At 40.5% G+C, this 26,263-nt stretch overlaps 1 protein-coding gene across 1 annotated transcript in view; it reads right to left on the reverse strand.

The window, feature by feature from the left end:
- Positions 1-5,139: 5,139 nt before the first annotated feature.
- Positions 5,140-26,263, reverse strand: part of LOC148844298 (uncharacterized) — a 29,117-nt gene continuing 7,993 nt past the window's right edge. Inside the window, 7 exon segments of the mRNA XM_088959532.1 lie at positions 5,140-5,269; positions 5,510-5,516; positions 10,772-10,903; positions 11,327-11,641; positions 11,740-13,393; positions 13,525-13,809; positions 14,056-14,266. Of these exon segments, the coding sequence (XP_088815658.1) occupies positions 5,140-5,269; positions 5,510-5,516; positions 10,772-10,903; positions 11,327-11,641; positions 11,740-13,393; positions 13,525-13,809; positions 14,056-14,266 (2,734 nt within the window).

The following is a 26,263-nucleotide window of genomic DNA, read 5'->3' on the forward strand; positions in this document are numbered from 1 at the left end:
AAAGGTCATAAGCTTTGGCATTATGTTACTGGTGACATAAAGGCACCAAAACAAATAGAGAGAGAAACAAATGAGAAGTTTTCTAAACAAATTGATGATTGGGAAAGTAAAAACCACTAGATCATCACTTGGTTCCATAGTACCTCTGTTAGCTCCATTCATCTTCAGTTTGGGTGCTTCAAAACAACAAAGGAAATTTGGGATCTGTTGAATGAACACTATACCACCATTGATCTAGTCCATCACTATCAAATCTTGGGCAAACTTCATCATCTAAAACAAGAACCAAGTCAACCCATTAATGATTTTCTTCCTCAAATGCAATCTCTTTGGGATCAATTAGCTCAGTCAAGACCTAATTGGAAATGTGATGAAGACACAAACAAGTATAGTACTCATTGCGATCAACTACATTTAATTTAATTTCTCATTGCTCTTTGTTCCAATTTTGAATCACACTATGCCTCTCTTCTTCCCACCCTTGAGATTGTTATTTTTTAATTTATCTTTGGAAACACAAGACTTGCAAGAATTACTGGAAGAATGGCAACGTAATCATTGAGCATCCTATATTAGAATGTGCTATCATCACAAACTTAGACATATTCTTCAAAGTTGTCCCATCAAACCTCCAAAGCCTGACTGGAACAAGGGACACCAGTCTAAGTTTGGGAACTCTTTGAATTTTTCTTCTAAACCTCTTGATGGGAATTCTTCATCTACCTTCACACTCCATGATTTGGAAGATATTTTCAAGTAGGTTCTGTCTAACTCCTCCAATACCCATAATATCATGTCTGTCACCTCATGTAATAATTCATGGTCCTTTTATTCTGTCAGTTGCAATCACTTGACTCATGATTCTTAACCTCTTTATATTCCTCTAAAAATTATCTTTCTTTTGCCCCTAGTATACAAACTGCAAATGGTTTTCTAATGAATGTTAGTCATACAGGCCAAGTTTCTACAACCTCCCTCACTTTATCCAATACTTATTTGATTCTAAAGCTTAATCTAAATCTAATTTCAATAGGACAATTATGTGAACTTGGTGTTGACTTACTTTTCTCTGCTTCTGGTTGTCGTGTATAGGACTTACAAATGTGATAGATTCTTGCAACAAGCCATTGGATTGGATGAATATTTGATTGTACCTCCTTACATATTCCATCCCCTTACATATTCCATCCTACAGAAGTTCTCATCTTGCACTTTTGGCATCTTTGGTTAGGCCATGCCTCTTTAAGTAAACTCCATTCTTTGATTTCCAATGGTGTTTTGGGTTCAATGAAAGAAAAGACCTTTGACTATTTTTCTTGTCAAGTTTCTAAACAACTTGCTTTATCTTTCAATACAAGTGATTCAGTTTATTTTGCTCCTTTTGATTTAATACATTCTAATGTATGGGGGACCATCTACTATGACCACTATGGGAAGTGATATAAATTTTATTGTTTTAATTGATGATTCTCGCTTTACATGTATATATTTCATGAAACATAGAACTGAATTGCCAGAACTCTACATGACCTTGTCCACCATGATCAAAACCCAATTTTCTAGAAATATAAAAATTTTAGGAGCTGATAATACCATGGAGTACTTGGACACTTCATTAGATAACTTTCTTAAATAGCATGGTACAATTGTTCAACATTCTTGCCCTTGGACCTCCCAACAAAATGGTTGTGCATAACAGAAATTTTGACACATACTAGACTCAACCCGTGCATTATTAGTCTCTACCTCTTGTCCTAAATGATTTTGGGGAGAAGCTACTTTCACAATTGTCTACATCGTTAATTGTGTTCACTCCTCAATACTTAATGGTCTATCTCCATTTGAACGACTATGGGCACTTCACCCAACTATGAATCTCTCAAAGTTGTTGGTTGTACCTCTCCATCCTCATGAGCATACAAAATTAGAACCTTGGTCATGGGTATGTTGCTTTCTTGGTTTTGGCATTATCCATAAAGGCTATTACTGTTGGGATCCTATTTCAAATCGCCTTAGTGTATCTCGTCATAATGTCTTTTGGGAAAACACCATGTTTTCTTCTCTTTTTACGTTTCATGTCTCTCACTCTTCCAACACTCCTTTCTTCTCTAATCCTTTTCTTAAATTGTTTCCAAGTGATTCTACAACAAATTCTAGCTTTGAGCAAGGTGGTACTCCAACTTTGACAACTATGGCCTCTCCTAATGCATCTAACTCTGATAATGGAACTATACTTGATCACTTTGAGCCTACTCCTCCTTCAGAATAGCTTAAGTTACCTTCTCTTTTTCGCTCAACTTGTGTAACAAAACCCCTTGTTTGCCTTAGTGGTAAACATCGTTTCTCTGCTATACTATCTTCACATGAACCACATTCATTACATGAAGCTAGTTCTAACCGTTTATGGCAACAAGCTATGAATAACGAGTTACAAGCTCTAGAGAAAACTCACACTTGGAACTTATGAACCTTCCTCCTAGCAAGACTCTTATGGGATGTAAATGGGTCTACAAAATCAGAGTCGCTTTGATGGTTCTAGGGAACACTATAGGGCTCATTTAGTTGTCAAGGGTTTTAACCAAGAACACAACATTGACTGCAAAGAAATCTACGCTCTTGTTGCCCACCTCACCTCTGTTCATAGCCTCATGGAAATCACTGTTGCTTGTCATTGGAAACAAATCCAAATGGACATAAAAAAATACTTACCTCAATGGCGATTTGTGATTGAGGTAAGCACAAAGTATGTAAACTTCATAAAGCTCTCCATGGGCTATGATTGACAATTATTTGGAAATCGTATCTCTTCCTATATCTCTATGGACTGTACTTGCCCTTTATAGATTAACTCTTGCAGGTTAAATACATTTTTGTATGCTATAAAGACACACTTTAAGAAATACAATATTCAGAAATTCCTCCGTCTCTTCTTTAATCTTTTTGCTAATAATTGGGTCATTAACAATTTTGGAAATGTTTTATGGAGGTAATTTACTTAAATTTTATCTAGAAATTGCCCTTAGTGAAGCCTCCCAACCATTTTATCTAAGAGTCCAATTTGGGTTTGCTTAGTCCAAACCCAACCACAAAAACTCTTATAGTAATATCAGTAATTCAAAAATTATTACTATTATAGTAATAGTTGACAATTTTTATTATTAATTTCTAGTAAATTATTATAATTACTGTTATAATATTTTATTTGTATTTTTTGAATTAATTACTATTAATTTTTAATAATTATGATTTTAGTAATTAATGACATTAATTAAAATTTTTATCAATAAATAAAAAAATAATTATTATTGTAATTATAAATATTGATATTTTAATAGCAATAATTAAAAAATTAATATTATTATAAAAGCAATATGTCCACTATTTTAATAACAGTAATCTTATTAATAATGATAATTATTATTGATACTAATTATCAAATTTTTTGTAATTAGTAAACTATTAATAATTAGTTGTTTAAGTAATTACATTTTTTTGAGTCAATTGGTGGGTAGGAGTCAGTAGTAGGGTCAGGAAACTGGTTTAGGCCATTAGGTAGACCAATCACATATTAAAGATTAATTTGGATCCGGTTTGGCTATGGAGCAATACACCTAAAACCATTGAATTATTCCATCTTATTGATCGGTTTATATGCTACAATGGTTACTCAACGGGGCGGCCATATTAGCGAAATAGGGTTTTTTTCATGGAGTTTTAGTTAAGAAAAGGACTCCAAATGCTAGGTTTCCCATTATTTGCATAAAAAATTTCTAATAAGGTAGGAACACATACCTAGAAGGTGTTGACATGAGTGGGTTTAAAACTATCTAAGAGAGTAAAAGTGGGAGAGAAGATGCTTCAAGCCCATGCTTTAGTGAGTGGGTTTAGAGCATTCTAGTAAAGAATAAAAGTGGGGGAAGAATGGATTTTCCACCCCATGCTTTATCGTGACATTCTACCCAACCTTCGAGAGAAAAACAATGAATTATATTGACCAATATTTTGAAAACCGTCCTAGAAATAGAATCGGTCGGGGAATAGTTTTTTAGTTTGATGGTTCAACCATCTGGTCAAATGGTTCAATCCATGATGTGATAAATTAATTAAAAATATTCATAAATATAAAAAATAGCATAAAATTAAAAAAAAATACAAAAAAATACACAAAAACCACCATATGGAAAACTAAAACTATTTAAATAGAAAAATAATAAAATAAAGAACACATAGAAAATACAAAAAAAAAATATAGGAAATTTCTAAAATTTACAAAAAATACAAAAAAAAAAATACAGAAAAGAAACATGAATTAGGATGTGTTTAGTCATACTCATACATGTGTAGAAAATACAAAACAAAATACAAAAACTACCAAAAAAACACAAAAAATTGTAAAAAATAGAACAAAAAACACACAAAAAAAAAAAGAGTTCATATAAACATAGAGTTCACTAAACTTACATTGTTTTCCTAAAGTTCAAATAATTTGCTTATCTTATTCATATAAACATAGAGTTTACTAAACTTCAAACAATGTATTCCTAAACATTCAAGCCATTATAATCCATCATACTATAGAATTGGGGAGAAGACTCAAGTACCTTAGAGCCTCTTGAAGATCAAATTTCTCTACCCTAATGAGGTTGCTTTTATTCATAGCAATTGCAATCAACTATACATCAGAAATTGTAACACAATAAATTTGTACATAACAAGAAGTAAAACTAAATAATAGTAATACTTGCTTTAGAAGTGCCCTTACATTTACAAATGAAAATGAACCCCTTTAGATGGTTAAGTCTCTTAGAGTTTCCTTTGGACTTATTGTTCAAAAGCACTAAAAAGATAAGAGAAGAAAATTTGCAAAAAGATTTATAGATATTGCCGTAAAATCATGCTTTCCTAATTCATCAATCACAATACTTAAGTACTTAAAAAATGATTACAATCAAAAGTAATAAAAAGATTGCAAACCAAGCTTAACAAGTATTAAACGCAAAACAAAACTACAAATTCAACATATATATTGCACCGATCTAATCATCCAAATACTCCGATACGTTGGCCTCATTTCTCAATGGTACCAACTACCAACCAAAGTTGGGTGGTATTTCATCATCATCAATATCATCAATATCATCAATCATCATCACCATCATCTTCATCTTTAGGAGGCTGTGTTTCATCTACATCTCCAAGGTAGGTGAAACCATCAAGAAATTCTTTAAAGAAAATGGAATCATACATGAAACCACAACCCCTTACAAACCTGAATATAATAGAGTTGTAGAAAGACTTAATAGAACATTAAAAGAAATGATGAATGATATGCTAATTAATTCAAGTGCACCTATAAACTTATGGGAGGAAGCAATCATAACAGCTTATCACTTATATAATAGAATGTCATCCAAGAATAAAGGCCAAATACCTTTTGAACTGTGGTATGACGGGAAACCTAATTTGAATTACCTAAAAGTTTGGGTCTACTTAATAAATGTTAGAATACCTTAAACCTACAATGAAGAAATTGGAACAAAAAACTTGTGACTATATATTCATTAGATATACACAAAATAATGTGACTTATTGGTTTTTTGTAATTAAAACAATTGATAACGTTGTAGAGAATAACACAATAATTGAGTCCTATGATGCAAAATGAATTTTTAAGGCACTGGATTGTAAATGAATTTTTAAAAAGAATTAAAACCAAATGATACAATAGATAAATTCAAAGTCGGATTATTTGCTAAAGGGTCTAAACAAAAGAAAGATATAGTCTTCTTTGACACTTACACCCTAGTTGCAAGGTTAAATACAATTAGAGTTTTGTTTGTTATGGCATCCATTTACAAAGTAGTAGTTCATCAAATGGATGTACAAATCACTTTCTTAAATGGGGAATTAGAGGAATAAATGTATATTAAGCAACCTAAATGAATGTCAAGATAAGAAAATAAAGTATGCAAGCTAATTAAACATTTGTATGGCTTAAAATAAACTCTCAAACATGGCATAAAAAATTAGACAATATATTAGCAACAAATGGAAATAACATAAATGATTATGATAGATGTATCCATAGTAAGTTTGTAAATGATAAAGGAGTCATATTTTGTTTATATGTCAATGATATGCTAATAATGGGAACAAATTTGATGGTAGTAAAAGAAACTAAACAATTTCTAACGTCCAAATTTGATACCGATGACTTGGGTGACGTTGATGTAATCTTAGGGATTACAATTCATAAATAATAAGAAAATTTTATTCTCTTCCAATCACACTACGTAGAGAGTATTTTTACAAAATTTGGACACTATCATTGTAAACCTATCAAAACACTTTTTGACTATATTATTTACTTAATAAAACATGTAGGAGAACTTGTTTCACAAAAGGAGTATGCGAGTACAATTGGATATGTATCTTAATGAATTGCACAGGACCAGATATAGCTATAGCTATTGTAAAGTTAAGACAACATACTCATAATCCTAGAAATGAACATTGGAAAACTCTGGTAAGGTTATTAAAATATTTAAAATGAACTATAAATTTTTGTTTACACTACTTATGTTTTTCTCCTACTTTAGAAAGCTTTACTGATGTGAATTGGATTTCAAATTCAAAGAATAGTACTTCCACCATTGAATATGTTTTTACCCTTAATGGAGGAATAGTATCATGGAAATCAGTAAAGCAATCCTATAATATCAATTCAACAATGGAGGCCGAATTCATTGCATTAAAATTGACAAGGATGAGGTAGAGTGGCTAAAGAACATATTGGCAAATATACCATGTTGGTCACAGTTGGTTCCCTCTATATCTCTCCATTGTGATAGTTTAACAATAATAGCCAGAAGCAATAACAAAGCCTACAAGGATAAAAGAAGGCATATCTGCTTAAGGCCTAACCTAGTAAAACAATACCTCAATGAATGTACAATCATTCTAGATTTTGTGATATCTGAAAATAACTTTTTAGATTCATTAGCCAAATCGTAGACTTTTAAAGTTGCTTATGAGGCATCAATAGGAATGGGGTTGAAACCTGTTACATAAATCATTAGCAATGGACACCAAACCTATATGAAAGGAAATCCTTGGAATTAGGTTGAATGGGTAAAAATAAGTCATTAGATAACTTAGGAAAGCACTATCATTTTGTGTCCTATTTCAGATGCTGAAATAAAATAGTGTTCATTGTAGTTTGAAAATAGCATAAGGCTCTTAATTAGTTAAGAATAGTGTGTAGTGTATGCTAATAATTGACTTAAGTGAGTGTGAAGTGTTACCGCTTCTAAGAGAGATCTAGGACCGACTCTTTAGAAAACTCATGATTGCAAGAGGGGAACTTGACGAAAATATTTCAAAACAAAAGAACCACTAAAGAACTGGTGAATTGAATTGATTGGTAGGTTAACTATTTATAAAAAAGAGAAAAAGCTGAAGTAGCCTAATTCCACTCGTACTCTATAACATAGCATGTCATACCTAAATATTGATTAAAATCCAAAAGACACTACCATGAATACTTTTTCTCACCGCAATGCTTAAATTATTCAATCTTCTTGTAATTTTGAATCTTGTAGGAAATTGTTGGAAGGAGATTACCAATAAATTTCATTCTACCTTTTTTATTATTTTCCAACAATCTCATGGTGAAGGCAGCCTTAGAGAAACACAATTGTTATTCCTGAAGCCACTCAAATGGAGCTCTTTTTTATGGGGCAGTGTGTTATGAACATGGAACACAAAAATTAGATCACCATGTTAATTGTGCAGTTATGGATAGCTCTTAAACTATTAAGGAATTTGTGATTTAACTAATTCTAAAGTTGAAATTTGCAAAGACATGTTAAAATTCGGCCGAGTGGTTTCAGACGGTTAGCGCATGTAATGTCATATGATGCTATAACCTTAATAATGTTGCATCTGAAATAAAAAAAATAATCTAATGGAAAACCAAATATCCATAGGACAAAATTTATTAAAATTATGAAGGTCTTTCGGATTTTGACCATGTCGGTGGGAGAAGCTCAGTCTACTTCCATCTTTAGGGTCCCAACTCTCCCGTATGTCGCTTTTTAGACGGGATACTACTAGGCCCTGCCTCATCTTCACCATGGTCTCTTTTAGCACCTGCACTGATTACTACTGGTCTTGGTCTACCTTCATCAATAACATCATCTCTTGGAAACTCAAATAAAGAGGCATCGTTGGGGCCTAGTCACTGCTCTTGGCCAAACACCCAAGTTATAGGATCAAAACCAAAACCCACCGGAGAGAAAGAAGCTTGTAAACCATTATCAGGGAATCTATCCAACGGTATTCCAACCTCTTGACCAACTTGTGTGGCTTCAGAAATAACAAAGTTGCTGCATCCTTCTACAATCTTTTGATTTGGAACCGCCGAAGATTCAGCCTTCCAAGTTGTGCTAGAGTTCAGAAACTGTAGATGATGACTTTCTGGAAAAAAAGGACCTCTCCCTTCACAGGGTAATACCCAAGAATGTAATGGCAGGTGGGCCATAGGATTAGATGAGGCGTCTGTAGAAGATTGAAGTGTTGAAATGGCGGGAAAGTGTTCTTGATGTTCAGGAGCATTCGAAATGCAATTGTTGATGAAGTCAAGTTGATGTTGCAGAATGGTTGGATGTAAGCATGTCTCTGCTCCTGAAGAAGAAAATGTCAAACAATATGTGTTTTGATCAACTAAAGAGTAACCGGAAGATAAATAGGACATAGCAGCAAATCGCTTATGATGCATGGGTTTGATGCCAATACCCGGTCCAGAAGGCAGAGTTGAAGAAAATTGGACGCTGTCGATTGGAATTGTGGTGATTTGATAGCTAGAACTGATGAAGGAAGATTTGGCCCGACCTCACAGTTATGCGACATGTGGCAAAAACAACAGCTCGGCAAAAAAGCAAGCCTAAGGCGTGAACACCAAGGGGACACCAGCGGACCGAACTCCTTACTGGGGGCCCAAACTCACCCTTGGCCCAAAACCAGAAAGTAATCCGAACTGGCCAACCTCGCAACAGCTCGGGATATACCTCGCCGAACTGGCCAACCTTGTAACAGCTCGGGGTATACTTCACCGAACTGGCCAGCCTTGTAATAGCTCGGGGTATACCTCGTCGAACTGGCCAACCTTGTAACAGCTCGGGGTATACCTCGCCGAACTGGCCAACCTTGTAACAGCTCAAGGTATACCTCGCCGAACTGGCCAACCTTGTAACAGCTCGGGGTATACCGCCGAACTGGCCAACCTTGTAACAGCTCGGGGTATACCTCGCCGAACTGGCCAACCTTGTAACAGCTCGGGGTATACCGCCGAACTGGCCAACCTTGTAAAAGCTCGGGATATACCTCACCGAACTGGCCAACCTTGTAACAGCTCGGGGTATACCTCGCCGAATTGGCCAACCTTGTAACAGCTCGGGGTATACCTCACCGAACTGGCCAACCTTGTAACAGCTCGGGGTATACCTCGCCGAACTGGCCAACCTTGTAACAGTTCGGGGTATACCTCGCCGAACTGGCCAACCTTGTAACAGCCCGGGGTATACCTCGCCGAACTGGCCAACCTTGTAACAGTTCGGGATACACCTCGCCGAATTGACCTGCCCTATAGATACCTCCGAACTTAAGACTTCGCTTCGCTCACCACTCTGCATCACCTTCTGGGCACCAAAACCAAACAAGTCGTACCATGCCTGACACTGAGGAAGTCCGTGACTGAGGGCGCCGCACCTGACTGACTTGGGATCTGACGCTTGGCGGCCGCACTCTAAACGGCCACCTGCCACTGCCACTGACACCGCCATCTCCAATTAGAGAGATGGTTAGGCAGTGACGGATCTGTCCCAGCAGAAAGGACGACGGCTGAATTGACAAGCGCAAGGTTAATCATACCCGACCTGACAAGGGCCTCGGAGCGAGTGCGCGAAGTGATTATAAGAGTCCCCTGCCCCCAACAAACAAGGTATGCAAACTTTGCGCTATCTGGTTTTATCTTGCTTTTGAAGGATTCTAACTTAAGCTTCGGAGCCGTTACACCGGGTTCCCCTCGGAGCTTCCTCATCTCCTCCGTTTCAAGTTCCCTGCTACCCAGTTCAGAAGCAAGGTCGTTAACAGCTAAAACCGACCGGATTGCACATGATCAGGAACCATATTCATTCGTATGAAATTCCGATGCTGGACAAGGATCAAAGGAAGATGTAGATGACAAGAAGCAATCTTCATTAGGGGCCCATGGATGAAGAAACTGGGCTTGAGGTGGAGGAGGACGACAACATAGAGAGGAAAAGCTAGAGTGATTAAGTTGTGCGAATTTATCACCATTCTCCCCTGTAAATTAAATAAACAATGTCAATACATAGCAAATTAACTGTAATTGGTTGAAGCTTCACCAAATATCTAACCTAAGAATGGCAGAGGAAAAGAAAGAGGTAACAAAAAATTAACCCAAGAGTTAAATCTCCAAGTCACCAGAAAGAAAACAATGAAGTTTCATAATTAAAGAGACAAGGACAAAAAAAAAGGAAAAAAGACTTCACTAAAACAAAATATATACAACGCAAATACATTTACAAAATAATAGTTTTTCACTCCTTCCAAACTGAGGAAAAGTCTGGGGGAGGAAAATAAACAAAATCCAAATTTAGATGCAGAGATCAATAATTTGACCAAATTATATGGGGATGGAAAATTGGCATATAATAATTAAATCATGTAGCGTCTTCTGCAAACATACCTGTAGAACCCTCTTCACCGCGGCATCTATTAGATGGTCGGCCACTACTGGGCCCTGCCTGAACTTCAATGTGACCTGTCTTGGTCCCCACGTTGACTGCTATAGATATACTTCGGTCAATAATATCATCACCTGAAGAACAAGAAGGAAAATGAAAAGGAGCGTACTGATTCACTGGTCCCCAATTTGATGGTAAACAGTGTTTTGCAATGCATTCAGTTACGCATGTCTGATTTTAATCATAGAGATTAAATCTAATTAGGTTTGATTGATTAATTACATAAAAATACATCTACACATATATCTTGAAAATGGTTTTTTTTTTCCTCACACTAAAACTAATATTTAACATATCTCACATTAGAAAATTACTAAAAAAAATTTTGAATTTTTAAATGTGAGCTTGTTTATACTCCTTAAAATTTAAAAGCACACTTTACTCTTAGGTGTGCGTGTGACAATTAATATTTTGGAGTGATGGATGAATGAAACCAAAGATTGTGATTTTAAGTGTATATGGATGGGATGAATGATCAATCAATCTCATTCTCAAACCTTGAACATGTATTGCGGGTGTTGTTGGAACTACTGGAAGAAATTCCTTCGTCATCATTTTATGGAGGATGGGGTGTGGGAAGAAATTCCATTCTCCATCGTCCTCGTATAAGACATGGGCTCCACATTGCTTCACCAATTCCTTCTTGTCCCCTAATCTTATAGAAATTGTTGTGTTTAACATTTTATCACAACGTGATGATTGTGGAACAAAATACAACCACAATTGTTTGCCGCCTTCTCCGTGAGGTGTTGTCCAAAACGGAGGTTCTGGAAATGATATTACTCCAAATGGATGATGCATCAAAAGAGATGCTATATATGTTGGTTCAGGACAAATAGCGCATACAATTAACCCATTTATATTTTATCCCCCTTTCTCTTATGACTGAACCACAATGGAACCTTACTACAGGGAAGGTACGTTCTGATCCCTCTCTTATCCATCATCATTGTCTTCACAATCTGGTATTTGACAGTGTTTTCCCAACCATCTGCCAAATTGTAGCACCCTCGCAAGTCTACCTCTCTTAAGTTTGGTGTGTGTAAGAGACTCGGTAAACATTCTAGGGATGTACAACCATCTGCCCACAAACGCATCAAACTTGAAGGAAGCTCTGAGAGTGTCCGTAGGTTCTTGCAATCACATACAATGAGTATCTGAAGATTAGAGAGGTGACGGATGCTGTTTGGTAGGCCATGAAACAAGTTCCCACTTAAATTCAATTGTTGAAGCTTCTTTGACAGTCCAATAATTGAAGATGGAATTTGTTTTATTTTACAATAAGTTACACCAAGCCTCTCTAACGATTCCATACCCCACAATTCTTCTGGTAGTTGTTCAATTTGTGTGCAATCATGGATAACAAATTCTTTCAAGCCATTCAAGAGTACAATATCAGTGGGAATTTCAACCAACTTCTTACAATTACCAAGATACAATGCTTTTAACTCCCTTGTGTTGGAGAGATTTGGGAATCTTTCAATGGATGTACAACCCACTGCCTTCAATACCCACAAACTTGAAGGAAGCTCATCTGGAAGCCTCTCAAGGTTCATACAATTGTTTACATTAATCTCCTTGATATGTGAAAACTGACCGATGGTGTCTGGTAGGCTACGAAATTTGCCGCAACTTAGATCCAGTGTGCCCTTCAAATTGGTTAAGCATCCAAGATTCCCCAACATTTCCAATGAGTTACACCCCCTCACACCCAAAGTAGGTAAACTCAATGGAAGCTCTGGAAGTGCTTCAAGATTCTCACATTCACTTACATCAAGTTTCCTAAGCCTAAAAAGGCGGACGATGTTTGTGAGGCTAGCAAACAAGTTCCCACATAACCCGAGCAGGTATAAAGATTTCAGTTGTCCAATTGAAGATGGTAGCCGTTTTATTGTAGTTTCACTTAAACGAAGAATCTTTAAAGATTCTATCTCCCCCAATTCCTCTGGTAATTCTTCATGTTTCTTACAACCATTCATCTCTAATGTTTCAAGAGATTTCAGTTGTCCAATTGAAGATGGTAGCCGTTTTATTGCAGTTCCACTTAAATGAAGAATCTTTAAAGATTCCATCTCCCCCAATTCCTCTGGTAATTCTTCAAGTTGCTTACAACCATTCATCTCTAATGTTTCAAGAGATTTCAGTTGTCCAATTGAAGATGGTAGCCGTTTTATTGCAGTTTCACTTAAACGAAGATTCTTTAAAGATTCCATCTCCCCCAATTCCTCTGGTAATTCTTCAAATCGCCTACAATCATTCATCTTTAAACTTTCAAGAGATTTCAATTGTCCAATTGAAGATGGTAACTTTTTGAGTTGGTTGCAATGAGAGAGCGAAAGTTGTTTTAGAGACTTCAAACTGCCAATGCTGTTTGGAAGATGCACAAGACGAACACAGTGATTCATACCCAAATGAACTATCTTCTCAAGGCATCCAATGGATTCAAGAACCTCAGCCAAACTTGAACAACCTCCAAGGATCAACCTCTTTAGATTAGGGAGCTTTGAGAAGTCAGGGGTCCTTATTAGGGACTCGGAGTCACTAAGATCAAGGATTTTCAAATTCTGCATGAGACGCTGTAAGATAAAACTAGGAGTGAATATAAAGAAATTAATTAGGTGTAGTGCATGTAAAAGATATAATAATAATTAGTGATATATATATGGTAAAAATGAAAACAAAATTTGTCTCTTACTTGCATTCCGTCCTCCCAAACTTTTTTGAGATGGCTACTTGTCATCTCGAGAACAACAAGATGCGATAAATAAAAATCTATTGGTATAGACTGCAAAGGGAATCTATGCCAATAGAGCCATCTTATCTTTTTCGGCATATTTTCATAGCTTCCTTCGAGAATTACGCCATCAATTCTGAGCAGTCTAAGATTGGTCATCTTCTCAAATGCTTTAGTACCAACGCGCAATGGTTCTTTTCGTTTGAAGAATAATTCAAGGCTGAACCCCTGAATTTTATTGGTTCCCTACAAATAAAAGGTCAAAAAGAAATCATAGAATAGGTGATCAAAGCCACATCATATGGTTGGATACACGATACTAGTAAAATAGCATTGTCATGGCCGGTCTTGACATCATCTATGCGTGGGCGTATCTATGTCTCCTAATGCTTTTGCAAAATCTTTAAAATGAACCAATTTGCAATTCTTTTAGCACAATTTTTAGCGATCCATCTATTTATTTAGCTCATGGATTTAGCTAGTTCTAATTACCTTGTTTTCTCTCAACACATCAAGGGCATCACCTTCCAATCACAATCTGCTTCGCTCTCCAGGTTCATTAGGCGATTCTTTGCGAACAATTTCTCTCCCCATGTCTTGAAGTACTTGTTGCATCTTTAAATGATTCCATTCATCGATCTTTACAATAGACTTGGAAATGAGATCAGGAATTTCAGTTTTTGGATAGAAGCCACAACCGACGTGGCATTGAGGTCAACCCTGACAAAATCAAGGCCATCTTAGATATGAGGCCACCCCGAAAATTGAAGGAGGTTCAGAGGTTGAATGGTTGCATAGCCACTCTGAGCCGCTTCATGTCTAAATCAGCAGATCGTTGTCTGCCTTTCTTCAAGGCAATTAAAAGAAGCAAGGGCTTCGAATGGACTGAAGAGTGCCAGCTTGCCTTTGACGAGCTCAAAGGGTACCTCGCCAGCACCCCGGTTTTGACCCGACCCGAGGAGGGAGATGTTTAGGAGCTGTACCTCTTCGCTAGTGACGAGGTAGACATCTCGGTACTGATAAAAGAGGTAGATCAGGTTCAAAGGCCCATCTACCATGTTATCAAAGTGTTGCAGGAAGCAGAAACTAGGTATCCCGAGATCGAAAAGTTGGCATACGCACTAGTTGTTGCAGATCGAAAACTTTGGTCGTACTTTCAAGCTCATATAATCGTCGTTCTCACCAATAAGCCTCTGAGACAAGTCTTGCTCAAGCCCGAGGTCTCCGGTAGATTGACGAAGTGGGCCATCGAACTCAGCAAGTACGACATCCAGTACAAACCGCGAACTGTTATCAAGGCCCAAGTCTTAGCTGACTTCGTCGCTGGATGCACTTTCAGCACCGAGGTCCCTGAGTTAGTCGAGCCCAAGCACAACGAGGAAGCTTCAACCAGCGCGGCACCTCTCCCGGTTAGATCAAAGCCGACCTGGGATGAGGGGCCCTGGATCCTCCTTGTGGATGGCTCGTCAAATTAGCAAGGTAGCGGTGCCAGAATCATTCTGTATGGACCAAGTGGTGTGAAACTAGAGTATGCGCTATGCTTCGAGTTCGTTGCGTCCAACAATGAAGCAGAGTATGAGGCACTGATAGCCGGGCTGGCTCTAGCAAATGAAGTGCAAGCCAAACACATCATTGTCTACAGTGACTCCTAGCTCGTGGTCAACCAGGTCACCGGCGAATACGAAGCTCGAGAGCCAACTTTCGATCATATTTCATCAAGCAGATCCCAAGGTCCGAGAACGCTGAGGCCAACACCCTGTCCCGATTAGCCAACACAAGCCACAACACCATGAGAACCGTGTACATAGAGAACTTGCCTCGGCTTAGCATTCTCGGGAGGGGGGGGGGGGGGGCAGAGGAGGTCGCTCCTATCGTACAAGCAGAGCCAAGCTGGATTGATCCACTCGCGAGCTACTTGCTACACGAGACCCTCCCTGCAGATCGTATTGCTGCCAGAAGGGTAGAGCGTCAGGTAGCCAAATACGTCATAATAGACGGACGGCTATACCGGAGATCTTACACGCTCCCTTATCTGTGTTGTTTACGACCTTTTGAAGCCGAGCTCGTACTCCGCAACACTCATGAGGGTTTGAGTGGTGGACACATGGGGGGCAGGGCTCTCGCCCAAAAAGCACTACGCCAGGGATACTATTGGCCAACGATGAAAGCAGACGTGATTGACCTCGTCAAAAGATGTGACAAGTGTCAAAAGCATGCCAATATCCACCACCAGCCCGCAACCGACCTCAAGTACCTCACCAGCCCATGGCCCTTGGCACAGTGGGGGATCGATATACTCAGACCGTTTCCACCAGCGATAGGACAAAGGAGGTTCTTAGTGGTAGTTGTGGATTATTTCACAAAGTGGGTGGAGGCCGAACCTCTCACAACGATCACAGCACGAAGTGTGAAGAATTTCTTCTGGAAGAATATAGTTTTCCGTTTCGGACTACCCCGAGTGCTCATCTCTGACAACGACAAACAATTCGAGGACATTAAATTCCAGAATTGGTGCAAAGACATGGGAATACAACATAATTTCACCTCGGTGGCGCACCCTCAAGCGAACGGTCAAGTGGAGGTCACAAACAGAGCCATTCTCTGCGGACTGAAGGCATGCCTAGCCCGAGCTAAGGGACTGTGGGTAGACGAGCTGCCCAGCGTACTATGGGCTTATCGAACCACGGTGAAGACCGCAATGGGCGAGACCCCCTTCAACCTCACTTACGGCACAGAGGTAGTGATCCCAGCCGAGATTGAGGTCGCAACGCTACGCTTGGAAGCATACGACGACGAAGCAAACAAGGATGAGCTACGTACCAACCTCAACCTACTTAATGAGGTACGGGACCTCGCATACAGTAGGACCGTGGCCTACCAACAGAGAGTAGCTCAGTACTATAACGTCAGGGTCAAGAAGCGGAACCTCTGAGTCGGAGATCTGGTTCTTCTTAAAGTCATGGTACCTGAGCCCGGTGTTGGTAAGCTCGGGCAAAATTGGGAAGGACCCTACCGAGTAAAGCGGGTTCTCGAGGAAGGAGCGTATAAGCTCGAAACCCTAGAAGGGAAGCAAATACCTCGGGCATGGAATATTGTCAACCTAAGGCAATATTACCTGTAATTACCAAGCTGAGTGGACCACAAGTCGCTCCTTGAGCCTAAGGGCCAAAGTACCGAGCTAAACCTCGGTACTATAAGACCCAGTCACCTCTTTGGCATGGGCGAGCTTTAGAAGAGAGTGGACTATAAGTCGCTCCCTCAGCCTAAGGGCTAAAATGCCAAGCTAATGAAGGACCTCGATGCCATCAAAAATCTAGTTGCCTTTTTGGCATAGGCGAAGTGCTAAAGCACAGCCAGCTCGGGTATGAGCATCTATAATAGTTGTTACGGTCTGTAGCCCGTGTGCAGACAAGTCGGGCGTATACCCTATAATGCCGCTCACTTTGGCCAATTATTCCTAAGTGCTGGGTGGCAGTTCGGGGTAACAGCTAAGAAACCCTCACCTCGGTCATCTAGCTCGATGGCTTAACAGTTCGGGGAAAATTACATCCTTAATTGTGATCAGAAACAAGGTAATTGCACCTACCGTGGAGGGGAATGGGGCATTTACTGGTGCTATGATCTGTAGCACATTCAGAATAGGGACCCCATCTGCAGAGAGAGGTACGATGAACTGACCTATGCATACCGTTGGGATCTGAGGTTGTACCCCGGAGGTGTTCACGTCAGCGCTATGTCCGGCGTTGCTAGAGGAAGCCATGGGAACTTGACTGAAATTGCTTGGTGAGATAGGCTTTTCAAAGCGTTCCCACAGACGACGCCAATTGATGCGTCGCAATCCGATTGCTCCTAGCTGGAGGTGAGGTGGCTTCCGGTTGACGGCGGAGGTGGCTGATCTGCAAGAAGTGAATCAGAGAACCCGAGGGTGTTTACTCGGCGAGGTCGCTCCGATGCTTAAGTCAGTAAACTACGAGCTTATATGAATTCAGAGTAAGGGCTAGAGAGCAGAGATTGTGCGCGTCCCTTGGGCCCCCGGAGGGAGGGCCTTTATATAATGGAGTCCTCACGGGCTTTGCAGAGTAGTTCCGAGATTATCGCCATGATAGAGTCTGTTTCCATGTTAGGGATAAATGTTATCCAATGATGTTAATCACTTCTACCCTCATCGGGCGGGGAGATAATGCTGGGAATTACGAGGTGTAATCCCGCAATATCCGGAAACCGTTAAAGGTAGCTGTTTAGGACTCTTAGGAAGGCAGATCGGTATACTTCGAGTTAGTTTTACCCGAACTAATATTCTCGAGCTGCCGCTCATACTCTTAGCTTGGGGTGATCCCAGCTCGGGAGAGTTTTAGCTCGGGGTAGTCCAGAATTACCTTGTAGCGAGCTGCCATTTATGGCGAACTATCAGGCTGGGTTGTAGCGAGCTAGTCACGCTGGAGTTGTAGCGAGCTCATTACACTGAATTGTCACTTATGTAGAGTCATGTCCACATGTCCCCTTATTATGAGGTCAGGCCAAATCACTCTCCATCAATAGATGTTATTTTAAGTACAGATAGGGTAAAATGTAGAAAATCGTTCTTGAATGAAGCAAATGAATCTTTGGTTCATAAATTCTGTATACGTCATTTTTGTAGAACTATATTGTTTGCTTCACTTTGGTGTCGAGGTATTCAAGATACTATATCTGTGTTGAATTTTAACAAAGAAAGTTTGTCATTATTTGACGACCAAATTGAAAAGGATGAGTTTCTAGCTTAGGTGGCTATAGTCTTCTATTATATATGGAAAGTTAGAAACAAGATGATTTCTTTTTATGAACAACTAAAAAAAAAAATCTCACAAGTAGTTTTTGTCTTAGTCCTTCAATGTGTGGAGTAACAATTAGGAATTTTTGGTGTCTCATCTAACATTTAACAATTGCTTTGTTGCTTCAAAGCTAAGGTAAAAACATTTTAGGTGAAAACATGCTTCATTTTCTGTTATTGCCAATACATAAATGTGTTGTTTCCAAGCACTAACAAAACTAAACTACAATGCATATATGCATTGAACCAGTATTTGCACTCTTCCCAAATGGAGTTTATGGAAATGCAGTTCATATTAATGCTGAAATTTTTATTATGGCTGTAGGGGATGTTTTATTGGCGCAACAAGGAATTATACAAATGAAATATTTTCGATTCTATATGTCGTAAATTTTGTTAAAGAGCAAGGGTGGAGATTCAATCAAACTCTGTTACATGTTAACACCTTTATAAAGAATGATAGATTCCTTTGTATTGTGTAAATTTAGTGATGAAATCAAACTTTTGGTTTTGCAGTTTGATATTATCAAATTTGTATTATTAATAGGATATTGATCAAAGTAGCTTATGCACTCAGAAGGTTAAATCTTTTAGGCCCAAACAGCAGCAATGAGTTAATCCATTGTCTTGGTTGTTGAATTTTCTCCGTAATATTGACTTCACTAGTCAATATAAAGTGTCTTTTATCTATCCCTCTACCCTTTCAAAACCCAAGGCCCTAGAAACAATTTTCTATAGACTACCATGAAGGTTTCTACTGTGCACAACTTCCAACCAAAGAAAGATTATCCTTCTACCCCAATTTCTCCTCATATTCCTTTATAGCCTTAAAGGTATTGCTTCCTCTCTTAATATTAGCAGTAGAGAAGATACAGTATCATTAGGGAAAAAAGAAATAAAAAATAGGAGGGCAATCTCTATTCAATGTGACCCCGAAAATCACTATTTTAGTAGTTGAAACTGAAATTGGGTTGATTTTTATACTCGAATATTCTATTTTTCAATTGTTTTACTCATTAAAATAAAAGGCAATAAATCATTCAGTGCAGCCGCTTTACCTGGGTAAGTGTTTCCCAAGAAATTAAGACTTATCTGGGTAAATGTATTTACCCATGTTCTTTTATTTCCCATGTAAATAAGGTAATGACCATTTTAACCATAAAAATCTGTTATTAAAAGGGGCATTCTTTTATCCCAGTCAAGTATTGGCAACTTCCCCCTAGGTAGAAAAGTTATTTATCCACATAGGAGATGGGTATCATTCAAGAAAATAAACTTTCCCTGTCCCCATATAAATCTGAAAAAAGAACATACATTTCTTGATTAATGGGAATCAAAATCCCATTGGCCAACTTTCCCACCTCTTAAAATAAAAAAAAAAAAAAAAGAATGCCCTCATAGTGAAATTATTGAAATTGAGTACTTAATTTGCACCCATATATGCAAACAACTTTGGTCTTCTCTAGAATAGCTCCTTTTTGGAACTCAAATCAACCATTCTGTGTTGCTTATTTTTGTTCTTAAGAAATAAATTATTAAATACAACCCTTTTCATTGGTATGAAAATTGATTTTTATCGCATGTCATAAGTATTTTCTACAATTTTTCCCTTAGGCTCAAACTCAGGCTCAGTTTGTTTGCAATATGAATTTCATCTGCATTAGTGAAAATGAAGGGGAATGTAAATAGGCTGAGTGTAAATTCTGATTTACTTTTACTTCATATTTGATGTTGCGTAGGTTTGTTTGAGAGAAGATAGGAAATAAAATGATGTGGTTCCAACTTCATATGAAAGAAAAAGGAAGCAAGAGGAAATTAAGGTAGGGAGCAAAACAATATGGTCCACACTTTACAGAGGCAGAATCAAGATAGAGAAAAGTGGTGAAAATTTTGAATCAGTTTTTTAGATGCAAAATTTGCATTGTCAATAATTGCAAATGGGACAAAAAGAGCAAATTTTGCACTGGGTAGGAGTACAAATCATAGTAACAAGAAAAAGGTAAATTACACAGACCCCCTGTACTATGGGGTTAGTGACAGATACCCCCTAAACTTTAATTTGTGACAGAGACCCCCCTAAACATTTACATTGTGGCAAATACTCCTTCGGCTGTTAAGTTAGATAATAGTAGGCATTAAATTACCAAAATACCCTATTAAACCTTTTCTATTTTCTTTTTTTTGCCATTCACTCTTAATACTTAATTGACCAAAAAAACTTTTAATCATCCCCAAAAAAGAAAAAAAAAATCTCTGGCAAGCTTGTACTGCATTTTATGCAGCCAGCAGTGGATGAATTTCATATCATGGAGACTGGATCTGCTCCTCGCATAGGGCGCTTTACACTGAGCTCACACGCACATCCTACCATGCATTGGGAACATCTCCCATACTAATTATTCACGGGAGATATTCCCAATACAGAGTGGATGTGCTTATGAGTCGCCCCTTTGCGAGGAGCAGATCCAATCTCCATACCACATACTTATTTTTATTCCTCACTAGCTTATGTAGCCCTTCTACAAATAAAAAACCAATTATAGTCGTCAACCAACCTGACCAACCTGATATGCAACCTAACACAGCAATTAGGGCCCAAGACCCATGTACCGTGTTGTAGGCCCAAAACATGGAGCCAATCAAATATAGAGGAAACCCATGTTTGGACAAACGGATCAACACCCTTCAGGATCGTTTGGGTTATGATTAGACCTGTTTATGGGCCGGGTAGTCCGATAACCCAGCCTGGCCTGCCCCGCATCTCGGTTGGGCTTAGTCATGTAATTAAGCCCGCAGGTCTGACTTCAGGCCTAACATAGTAAGCCCGCGATTGTGTTACGGGCGCCCATCAACAATAGGTGAATCAATCGCTTTCAAATGTTATGGGCATACTCCGCGCCCATCAACAACAGGTGAATCAATCGCCTTCAAATGTTATGGGCGATCATCACCCAGAGCTGCAGCAATTATATTTCTTGCACTCACTCGATGACGATGCAATCGTCTTTTGCTAAAGCATGAGGCTATATCCACCGGTTCTCGGGGGCACCAGCGACGCAGCCAGGATGGTATATTACCCGATGGAATGGTGGCAAAGATGATTTTTTAAATTGAAGAAAAGAGTAAAATTAATTATTAAAAAGTAATTCAGGTATATAAAAAATTTTATACACTCAAATTTCCGAACACTACTAAAAGGATGTCTTTGTCTAACGGCCAAAGTTCCGAAGGGTTTTTGTTACAAATTAAAGTTCAGGGGTATTGTCACCGACCACTAGGGGTCCGTGTAATTTATCAAAAAAGGGATACAAAATAGCACTGTTTTCAAAACCGGATGGGACCGGACGGTCGGACCAAATCTGCTTTCCTCCAAAATTGCTTCTTCTCCCAAAACCGTTGAATCGGCTGATTAATCATTCAAACCATTCGAACCGTTTTGACCATGCAAAATGGAACTAATGCAAAATTTATAGCCAATTACTGCAAACAAAACAAAGCATCAAAGCAATTATTACATCTACCCTCAGGCTACATTGTTTATATAATGGATAACAATATATATATATATATATATAGCAAAGTTGAACCAAGAAAAATTGTTCAATGTTCATTACTACAGGGTTGTAGGATGAGACGTTGAGGGAATTATTTTTAACTCATTTTGTGAATATGGTATTAAAGCCTTTTCTGGTTATCTCAATTTATAATATGTACAATTTCAAATAATTTTTGGTGTAATTGATTGAAAGGTGTATGATATCAAATTTTTACGACAGATAAAATTCAACTAGGATCTGTTTTACAGTGGATAGGATCTTCAAATTTGTTTGAACTGGGGGACTGGCATTTTCAAAACAGGACATGTTTTACAGTGGATAGGATCCAGGTTCATGGTCATGATCTAAAATAAAATTTTGGCCGGACCAGTGTCTAGTAATATCCTTAGTTGAGTTAGGTTGGTTCATTCAATTAAGAAAAGAAGGAGTTAATTCCAACAGAGAAGAGAAGATAAAGTAACTCCAGTGATGTAAGACAAAGAGCTCAACAGACTTACATTGATTAAAAAAAGTGAGAGCTCTGGAAATTGAAAATCTGCACTCTCCTGTCCGTATCATTCAGTGGACCTGTTTGCAAAAAAGTCCTTAAAAAGATTAACAATTTGTATAATATGCTTTTGGGTTGTGAGATGAAATGACTCCATACAAGGAGCCCAAACTCACTACAAGGAGCCCGAACTCCCTACAAGGAGCCCGAACTCCCGACAAAGAGCCCGAACTCCCTACAAGGAGCCCGAGCTCTCCCTTGGAGCCCACCTTACAAACACAAAGGGCAACAACCCGAACTAGCTTGCCTCATGGCAGTTTGGGACACACCTCTCTCCGAACTCAAGACTTCACCTCGCTCGCCACTCCAGCACTTCACCTCGTGGACACCAAACTAAACCGTACCACACCTGACACCGAGGAAGTCCGTACCCAGGGGCGGCGCACCTAACTGACTTGGATCTGACGATTGACAGTCGCACTTCAACGGCCACCTACCACCACCGTCTCCAGTCGCAGAGACGGGTCCGTCAAAGAGCAGTGGCAGTTGTCCCAACGGAGGTAACGATGCCCGAACTGGCAGGAGCGCAGAGGTCATATCCGACCTAACAGAAGCCTAGGAGTGAGTGCGCGAGGTGGTTATAAAAGGCTTTCTACCCCCAAGAACAAGGTATGTGAACTTTGCGCCATCTGGTTTTATCTTGCCTTTGAGAGAATACTAACTTGAGCTTCGGAGCATTCTCACCGGGTCCCTCCCCGGATATTCCCTACCCTTTTCCCCGTTTCAGGCCCCCCTGTTGATCCAGTCAGAGGCAAGGTCGTTGACAGCTAAGATCGGTCGGATTGCGCACCATCAATTGGCGTCGTCTGTGGGAACGCTTCCAAAAGCCTCCCTCTAAAACTCTCATAACCTCTTTTTTCTCCAAAAAAACCCTAACACTCATGGCTTCTTCCAGTAGCGCCGGACGTAGCACGGAGATGAACATCACTGGGAAACAACTTCAAGCCCCCGTGGTGTGCATTGGGCAGATCACCATCCCCCTTCCAGTGGATGGGATCCCCATCCTGAATGCGCCACGAGCAGTGGCGCCCATAAACCTTCCCATGGGTGTCCCCTTTCCATTCCCTATCGAAACGACCTTCACTAAACCAACTGCTATCCCCCTGGCGACTAGCTAGAGCCAATTTGACGACCTGATGCAGTGCATGTGGGCAATGCAAGCCCAAATGCAGTAGTTTCAGCAGCATCAGCTCCAGCAGCACCAAGTACTACACCACCTCTCTCAATATCACTACCAGCAGCAGTTCCCTCAACTGCCTATCAACCAATCGTAGCTTCCGCCTCGGCATCCTGCCCCAAAGCCGGTCAAGGCTTCCCCCAGGATGGATGCCGCCACCGAGCTGCCTCCCAACTTCAGAACCCCCCTAACAGCCAGGCCTCATCCCCGGGCCGAAGGGAAAGAAGAATCGCCCCCGCCTCGCAACTCGCAGGCGGGTCTGGAACCTCACCCGCAAAGCCAGCACCTCGGCGCTTTAAGCCCGAGTTCCCACTCTCAGAGAACCAATTCAGCGCCTTAGCAGCAAACTACCAACATTCCGGGCCCATCGAGCTTGGCAACACAGAGGCCAGCAGCACCAGTACCAGGCCTACTCAACGAAGGCGTCGGCGAAGTCGCCGAACTGCCACTCGTGTCCTGTCCGAGCTCAGAGGTAAAGAAGAGACAAGCTCGGACGAGGTAAAAGCTACCCCTATTCTCTCAATTCCTTCCCCCCTCTCACCAAAACTCCTTGCAGTCCCCATGCCCAGGGACTTCAAACTCCCCCCCTTTAGACAAGTATGACGGGTCCTTCGACCCCAGCGACCACGTTGATGCCTTCCAATCCCAAATGCACCTGGCAAGAGCCAGTGAGTCGTGCATGTGCGTGGCCTTCACCACCACTTTCAGGGGGGTGGCCCGCACCTGGTACAGGAACTTGGCCCCCGGGTCAATAAGAAGCTGGACCCAGCTCGTGCAGGCTTTCACTACGCACTTCGTTACTAGCAAGCGGTGTCCTAGAACCGAGGAAAGCATCTTCGGAGTGGTTCAGAGAGAAGGAGAGCCCATTCGGGGCTACATCAAGCGGTTCAATGACGCTTGTTTGCAGATACCGCGACTAGACCCCGCGGTACAGCTCGTGACGGCCAAGAGAGGAGTAACACACAAGGAGTTCAAATGGCACATGGTAGCAAACCAGCCCGCGACCATGGTCGAGTTCCTCGAGCTCGCAGACAGGTTCATGAGAATAGAGCAAGAGATCAACCAAAGGACCGAAGGCGGGGTTGATAAAAGGAAAAGAGAAGGCGAGCCCTCTAACCCAGGTGACAAAAAAAACCTGGCCCGGGAAGCAAGGCCAAGCCAACCGTCCCGAGCTCCCTTAGCAGCTCGGACAGACTACACCCCCTTGAACACAAGGCGAACTGAGATCTTGGTGACGATCAACGACGCCCCATACGTGAAGTGGCCACCTCGCCTAAAGGGGAACCCAAATGAGAGAAATAAAAATTTGTACTGTAGTTTCCATAAAGATCACGATCATAGTACCGAACAGTGTAAAAATCTCCGGGACGAGATAGAGGGACTCATCCGTCGTGGGTACTTGAGAAATTTTGTACACCATAATAATACAAATAATAATAAGACAGGCCGACAAGGGGAGTACGGTAAGGACGCCCCCGAATCCAGCAGCAGGCCAGCCGAACCATCGCAGAGGCAGCCTCCAGAAGAGAGGCCAATTCATGGAACCATCCACATAATAGTGGGAGGTTCGGTGGTAGCGGGATGTACTTCGGCAGCGGCCCGGACGTCAGTTCGCAAAGTGGCCCGAGAAGAGGAGAATCTTCAAAAGAGGCCAAAGGCGGAAGAACCAATCTCCTTCACGGAAGACAATGCACAAGGTGTCCACTACCCCCATGATGACGCGCTTGTCATAAACCTAAGGATCAGCGACTTTGAAGTCAAGCGCGTGCTTGTGGATTCAGGTAGTTCAACAGACATCCTCTTCAAGTCGGCATTTGACCAACTTCGATTGTAGAGAAGCGAGCTAAAGCCCGCGAACACTCCTCTGGTGGGCTTCAGCGGTGAGGAAGTCAGGCCCCTTGGGAAAATAACAGTACCTGTGGAAGTCGGCACATGGCCTTGTGCGGTGAGACTCAACCACGATTTCCTGATAGTCGCGACCCCCTCCCCATACAATGCCATAATAGGGTGGCCAATCACTCATGTCCTACGGGCAGTGGTCTCCACCTATTACTTGGCAATGAAGTTTCCTACAGACTTCGGTGTGGGGGTGGTGCTGGGTGACCAACTCGAGTCCCGCAAATGCTATGTTGCCGCCCTGAAGGGAAAAACCAAGGTGGTCGGCGACCTCGAACTGGAGTGACCTACGGAGCAAGGCGAGGAATGAGCTGTGCCCACAGGAGAAACGGTCACAATCCCAACTTCAGTTGCAGACCCAGCTCGGATGATACAGATTGGTGCTTCCGTCCAGGAACCTCTACGAACCGAACTAGTGAGTTTCTTACTTCAAAATTTAGATATTTTTGCATGGTCTGCTTCCGATATGCCCGGCATTGACCCCAGCCTTATAACTCACAAACTTAATACTGACCCTGTAGTCAGACCCATTAGACAGAAGAAACGCAACTTAGCCCCAGAGCGCTGAAGGGCAGTCGACGAGGAGGTCGAAAAGCTCTTCGTAGCAGACTTCATAAGGGAAGTTCACTACCCGAGTTGGGTAGCCAACCCAGTGCTGGTAAAAAAGGCAAATGGCAAGTGGCGCATGTGCATTGACTACACCGACCTAAACC

The sequence above is a fragment of the Nelumbo lutea genome, chromosome 8, assembly GCF_056320005.1.
Source record: "Nelumbo lutea isolate HS-2025 chromosome 8, American lotus-T2T, whole genome shotgun sequence".
NCBI classification, from domain to species: domain Eukaryota; kingdom Viridiplantae; phylum Streptophyta; class Magnoliopsida; order Proteales; family Nelumbonaceae; genus Nelumbo; species Nelumbo lutea.